The following is a 7,615-nucleotide window of genomic DNA, read 5'->3' as shown; positions in this document are numbered from 1 at the left end:
GGATATAGTGTAGGGGTGAAAAAATAAAAAATTGAAATTGAAAATATTTCTTAAAAACAATAAAAAAAAATATAGTGGGGGCGAAGGTAGTGGGTGGGGGTGAAAAATAAAAAAATGAAATTAGAAATATCTTTTAAAAATAATCTTTGATATTTTTTTGGAAGAGGGTGGGGGTGGGGGTAGGGGTAGGGGTAGGGGTAAGGATGGGTAAAAACATTGAATTTAAAAACAAGTTTTAAATTTTTATTTTTTTTTTGGGAGGGGGGGGGGGGGTTGGTTGGGGGGCTGGTTTGAGGGTAGGGACAAAATAAAATGATTTTTTCAACAAAAAAATAATTGTAGTTTGAAGTTGGAAGAAAGGTTTGGAAAATGTTTTCCTTAAGTTTTGAAGGGAAGTCATTTTCCTTAAATTTGAGGAAAATGAGTTGATTTGGAAAAGAGCTTGGTATATTTACCTGGTCTGGACACTTTTGGGCCGACCAGTCCTTTTTGTATTATGGAAAATAGCCCAGTTTGATTAATTAATAATATGGACAATGAGTCCAAAATTTAATTTTAAAAAAAAAAAAAAAAAAAAAGAGTTGATTTGGAAAATATTTTCCAAAACATTTAACCCAACCAAACATGAGAATATTGGAAAACATTTGAAAAATGCTTTCCTTCATACCAAACACACCCTTAATTACTTTATCCCCTTTATCAAAATGGTAAAAAAGTTTTACTTATTATAGCACTGATTTAGTGCAATATATGAGAAGCACATAATGTAGGTATGTTTTTCTATCAAAAGTGTATTTTCAAAGTTCATATAAGCTTGTGAAATACTGGTCAGTAACAAATTGGGGAGGAAGATCAGAATTAGAAATTGATAGAAAAGCAAGGATATGGGCTCGTGTAAGTAGGAAACAAAAAATATCTATTCTAATTCTATTTGACAATACCAAAGAGAAGGAAAGGACACTTGACTGTAAGAAGAGGGCAGAGTTTGTATTCTCAAATGATATCAGAGGGATTTGCACACAATCCTATGAACTTACTCTTTCTTACTAATTGCAGTGCAGGATCTCATATGTTTGTGTTAATAACATAAGCTAACAGAAACAAAACATTGGACACATAATGGATCTAGAAATACTATTTTTTTGCTAAATGACCATGATTCAGCAATATGAATATATATCACAAAGCATTTGGAACAAGAGTTCACACATGAACATGATGATCAGATAATAAACACATTGTTAAGTATTTAGACATGAAGAAATACCAAAAACTCCTTGGATACTGATTACTGAAAAGTAGAACCCTAACCTTGTCTATAGCAACAAACCAATTTCAAACATAAAAGTAACAACTGTTAAGCATGTTGTGATTGACGCAAAAGTAGAGGTGGCAAAGATCTTTGATTGGAAAAGGTAACTGAAGCATGCGAAGAGGATCTTGGAAAGCTCAAGAGCTCCTGTTCAATTCTAATCTGATCGAGACACACATCAATCTCTTTGCATCTGGCAGCTATGTTGAACTTTTCTAGCACGATTGCATTCTCAAGCAAATATTTAACCAATGGAAGAACAAACTTATTTACACTTAATGGTCCAACCAAGTTAATGAACTTGATAGTCTTCAGATGTAGCAATGAGCAGTTAAATTTATGTGTCTCAAACGTCCTGATTTGCCTTTCCTTATCCTTAAAATAATACGCATATAAGTACTGCACGAAAGAATTCGCAAACATTAACCAGTTATTCTCCTCAGATGGATGTAAAAGCCAATGAATTGATAGTTAGATAAAATAAAAAGGTGATGAATTATTACATTACCAGTTTAAAAAAAAAAAAGGTGATGAATTATTTTTTAGATTCAAGGAACAAGTCAAGTGCTTAGCAAAAGTTACAAAGTGGTATAAGCAAACAACAAAAGAAAAATATTCTATGCTTTATTGAAGCTGGTCCTTTATCTCTTAGCATAGGTGAGTACTATTCCTTGTTAAACTTCTTTTTCACAAAAAAAAAGGTCATTATAGAAGCAGATTACTCATAGAATCAACCTTGACAGTGACAAATCTCTGTTAAAGAAACTCGAGGTGAACTATTTTCTTGAGGAATATCAGTGTTTTGGGAAGCGAGAAGCGTGAAGCGAGGCAAGGCACAAAAATACTCCTCAGATCTTTCTGTGAGCTCACATGCTACTTGAAAATACTCCTCAGTTTTTATCGTTTTTAGTTCTTATGGGAACAATGAACTGGGAGCAAGTATCCACACAAGTTAGAAGCTATTGTTGTAAGGTTCATCAAGTAATTTGGCTAGTTATATTTCAGAGTGTATATAGGATCCCACCTCCTATACAGAAACCCGCTTTTTGCTTACACATTAGAGGCTTATCTCCCACACTTTTTTCAAAGATTGAACCTTCTCAATCTTCTCTTTACTTGAGGATTGAACTAGTTCATTTGTTACCTTTTCTTAAAGAGGTGGGGCCGAGAAATTTACAAGCAAGATGGTTTAAATTTTAGGAAAACATATGATCTTTTTCTTCACTTAAGATCAAAAATATGTTGATATATATTGTCGTCTTCTTCCATTAATAGTTATTTCTTATTCCATTTCAAGAAAAAATAAAATAATTATTTGATATTGATAACGTGAAGTAACAGAATTGAGGGTGTAAAGAAAACTTACTCCTCGATCTTGATGGTGCCAGTCAATGATCAATGTCTCAATATTTGGTGAATTCTGTATAAAGCTGCAAATTCCTGGGAGGTCCAACTCTTCATAGTTTGTGTGAAGTTTTAAGAATCTTGAGCTCGATGGTTGATACTGGAAGCCTTCCAATGCCAGTGTGGACATACACTTGTAAACCAAATAGATAACCGGATTATGTTAAAACAAAGAAATGTGACATACTTAACAAATGACATGTGAATTGTTAAACAGTGTTCAAGGTTGGTTTCGAGATCCAAAAATGGATATTAAACACTTTGAAAACCCCATTCACATGACTAAAAGATTATGATCAATGTAAATGAATCCAAATTTTACATGTTGTTATGTCCCTTGCAAATTATTTATTCTAAATGTTCTTCATCAAAAAATTTGTCCAAAAGGTCCTGTCTCGATCACTGCCTAATTAGATTGGCATAAGAATGTAAGTATTTACTATGTACATACCAAATCGGTTATGGACTTATGGTAATAAACTAATGGATTTAATAGCAAATAAGAAATGAAAAAATATATTCTGAATTCTATATAATGAAGAGTATAAATAAACCTTAATGCACCAGTGACTCAATTCCAGATTCTTGACATGGGCAATACTGTGAAGAAGTTCCTTCAAACAACTAATCTCATTCTTCTCCGATCTGTCTGCCTCTCCAAAATCAAACTGAAAATCTATGCGAAAGAATGCAGTGACAAGTGCAGCCACATTTCTCAAGCGTATCCCACTGGAATACCCCAAAAGTTCCAAATTTTGAATATGCGGAGCTAATATTTCAAGCCAAACATCACATTCACTAGTTTCATAGCTGTTTATGGTCAACTTTTTCAACTTCACATTGCTGATTTTGAGACGATCAAAGCCCCAAATGAAGTCCAATAGCAAGCACTCTAAGTTAGGACAACCCGACAATATTTTTCTCATGACACCCTCAGTCAATTTCACATATCCAACTGAAAGAGAAACTAGATTACTCCAGTTCACATTAACGGAAGGTTCCAATTTCAACTTACAGTACTGTAAATTCAAATTCCTCAACGACGAATTCTTAAACGCAAACTGAGGTAACTTGTATCCAGATAAACACTCAAGAGTAAAATCTTCAACATTAGCTTTCTTAGTCGCAAAATAAACCCATAAATCGATATCTTTATCGAACCTCTCCGGAACAGAAAAATTGACAACCACATTAAATTTTCTGATTTTCTGACCAGACCCCCAATATAGAAGCTCTCTATGGGTGGAATTCACGAAATCGAGAATCTCCAATTCCCCACTCTCAGGGAGACCTAAATAAGTATCCTCAGGGAAGCTAAAATCCAGTGATATTGGAACAGACCTCCAAAGAAACCGCCATCGCTTAGATAATACACTACTTCTCACAACATCTTTACCGTCCAGCAACATAGAAAGAATGTGAATTAGAATTGGCTCAGGCAAATCACTGAGTCGATCTACCATCGCCATGATTTTTTTCGCCATTGAAGAAATGAAGAACTGATTTGGGGGTTAGGTATTTGGGATCATGATGAAGTGATTGAAATGAGAACTTAATTGGGTTTTATAGGGAAGTAGGTGGGTCGGGTCGGGTTTGCGCGTCAAATTTAATTCGGGATAATTACGTAACGTAGATCATTTAAATGGATAACACGTGTATTATTTGACTAATTGAGTTTGTTAGTAAAGAGATTGATAATATATGTATATAATCTGATTATTTGAGTTTGTTAGTAAAGAGATTGACAATATATGTGTATAATATGGTTATTTGAGTTGTAAGCAAAGAGATTTATAACACGTGTATTTTTTTTATTTGTATAGTTTGTTAGGGAAAAGATTGATAACATGTGTATTCAAGTTGTTTGTGAAGAGATTGATAATATATGTGTTTGATTTGTTAGTGAAGAGATTGATAAGGCGTATATTGTCTGATTATTTGAGCTGTTAGTGAATAGTTTTATAGCACGTGTATTTTCTGATTATTTAAGTTGTTAGTGAAGAGATTGATATAACATCTGTATTTTTTAATTATTTGACTTGTTAGTGAAGATTTAACACGTGTATTTTCTGATTATTTAATTTGTTAGTGAAGATTGATAACATCTATATTTTCTTATTATTTAACTTGTTAGTGAAGAGATTGATAACACATGTATTTTTCTGATTAGTTGAGTTGTTAGAGAAGAAATTGATAATACGTGTATTTTCTGATTATTTGAGTTGTTAACAAAGAGATTGATAACACATGTAATTTTATTATTATTTGAGTTGTTAGGGAAAAGATTGATAACACGTGTAATTTTATTATTATTTGAGTTGTTAGTGAAGAGATTAATAACACATGTAAATTTTGATTATTTGAGTTGCTAGTGAAGAGATTGATAACACGTGTATTTTCTAATTATTTGAATTGTTGCTGAACATATTGATAACACGTGTATTTTCTAATTATTTGAGTTGTTAGTGAAGAGATTGATAACACTTATTTTTTCTGACTATTTGAGTTGTTAGTGACGAGATTGATAGCACGTGTATTTTTCTATATTATTTGAGTTGTTAGTGAAGAGATTAAAAACACGTGCAATTTTTTATTACTTGATTTTTTTGTGAAGAGTTTGATAATACATAATTTTTCTAATTATTTGAGTTGTTAGTGAAGACATTAATAGCACATATATTTTATTATTATTTTTTGAATTGTTAATGAAAAGTTGCACAAGTTTTTACATTGTGTCACGACAAATGCACAAATAAACTCAACTCAACTATTAATGAATGACATATATAATTAAAAGAACATATTTGAGTTTTTCTCACTTATTTTTAATGTGAACAACATTAATGATATATTTATATAATATAGGATATATGATTATTTTCAACCTTAGTACATGTTCCGGTCCTCACATTCAAGGAATATACTGAAAATAAAAATTAAAAGAATGTAGGATAAATAAGTTTTGAGTCTAATAAAATATTATCTTTTTAAAAAAAATTAATTTTCTTGTAATTGTCTAGATTAGGATTAATTTTTTTCTTAATATTACGAAACATTATTCTTCAATACTAATAATTGAACTCACAATATTATTTACTTTGTTTTGCTTTAAAAATAATGCGCACAAGAGAGAGAAGAAATATTAATCCCAACAAATATTTTTAATACTGATAATTGAACGAACAGAATTTCAATGAACTCAATAAATGATATCAAATTACATTATCATTAACTTTTTTCTGTTTTGTTTTGAAAATGATGCACACAATAAATGATATCAAATTTCAATAAATGATATCAAATTTTATTATTATTTGAGTTGTTAGTGAAAAGATTGATAACACATGCAAATTTTAATTATTTGAGTTGCTAGTAAAGAGATTGATAACACTATTTTCTAATTATTTGAATTGTTGCTGAACAGATTGATAACACGTGTATATTTTAATTATTTGAGTTGTTAGTGAAGAGATTGATAACACTTGTTTTTTCTGACTATCTAAGTTGTTAGTGAAGAGATTGATAGCACGTGTATTTTTCTGATTATTTGAATTTTAGTGAAGAAATTAAAAACACGTGCAATTTTTTATTAGTTGACTTTTTTTTTTGAAGAGTTTGATAATACATATATTTTCTAATTATTTGAGTTGTTAGTGAAGAAATTAATAACACGTATATTTTTATTTTTTTTAATTGTTAATGAAAAGTTGCACAATTTTTACATTGTATCGCGACAAATACACAAATAAATTCAACTCATCTATTAATGAATGTCATATATAATTAAAAGAACATATTTGAGTTTTTCTCACTTCTTTTTAATGTAAACAACGTTAATGATATATTTATATAGGATATATGAATATTTTCAACCTTAGTACATGTTCCGGTCCTCACATTCGAGGAATATACTGGAAATAAAAATTAAAAGAATGTAGGATATATATGTTTGAGTCTAATAAAAGATTATCTTGTTTTAAAAGAATTTAATTTTCTTGCAATTGTCTAGATTAAGATTAATTTTTTTCATAATATCACGAAACATTATTCTTCAATACTAATAATTGAACTCACAGAATTTCAACGAATTCAATAAATAATAGTAGACCACATTATCATTTACTTCGTTTTTGTTTTCAAAACAATGCACACAAGAGAGAAAGAAGAAATATTAATTCCAACAATACTGATAATTGAATAGACAGAATTTCAACAAATTCAATAAATAATAGTAGACCACAATATCAGTTACTTCATTTTATTTTAAAAACAATGCACACAAGAGAGAGAAGAAATATTAATCCCAACAAATATTTTCAATACTGATAATTGAACAGAATTTCAACAAACTCAATAAATGATATCAAATTACACTATCATTAATTTTTTTCAATTTTGTTTTGAAAATGATGCACAAGAGAGATCGAAGCAACATCAATCCCAATAACTATTAATTGTGGGAGGATGGAGATGTGTTCTCATTTTATGTTCACACTTAAAAAATTTCAATAATTATTACTCCCCCTCTCTGTTCCTAATTACTTGTCCACTTTTGAATTGACACACTTATTAAGAAAATAATTAACGACATAGTGAGTTTACTGAAACGACCCCAAAAATGCCCGAAAATGTGCTTCGAAAACACCTAAAATTGTAATTTCCATATATCTCAAAATCCGTGCATCATTTCGGAAATTCGACTTCATATTCTTATTCAGGGGGTCAAATTGAGTGGGAAATGAGTCTAACCCGAATTTTAGAACAACCGTATCAAAATTCGAAAATCGCAAAAAATGCGATTTTGAGGGTCAACTTTAAAGGGGCATATCTCTCAGCACACAAGGAACTGGAAGGAGCTCAAACTATCAAAATTAAAGCTCTGTGAGTTAGCTTTCCAAC

General features: G+C 30.5%; 2 protein-coding genes across 2 annotated transcripts in view; one reads left to right on the top strand and one right to left on the bottom strand.

The window, feature by feature from the left end:
- LOC125841355 (uncharacterized) overlaps positions 1–7,615 on the top strand; it is a 225,423-nt gene that overhangs the window by 13,781 nt on the left and 204,027 nt on the right. The window lies entirely within an intron of this gene.
- On the bottom strand, positions 1,019–4,247 carry LOC125841343 (F-box protein At5g03100-like). Its single transcript, XM_049520457.1, has 3 exons — positions 3,271–4,247; positions 2,679–2,849; positions 1,019–1,711 (listed from the first exon to the last, which is right to left on the bottom strand). Exons 1-3 carry the CDS (start codon positions 4,198–4,200, stop codon positions 1,358–1,360), a joined length of 1,455 nt encoding a protein of 484 aa, XP_049376414.1. The 5' UTR covers positions 4,201–4,247; the 3' UTR covers positions 1,019–1,357.

The sequence above is a fragment of the Solanum stenotomum genome, chromosome 10 (assembly GCF_019186545.1).
Source record: "Solanum stenotomum isolate F172 chromosome 10, ASM1918654v1, whole genome shotgun sequence".
Taxonomy (NCBI): Eukaryota; Viridiplantae; Streptophyta; class Magnoliopsida; order Solanales; family Solanaceae; genus Solanum; species Solanum stenotomum.
Note: the sequence above shows the minus strand (reverse complement) of the source record. Positions and strands in the feature narration are given on the sequence as shown.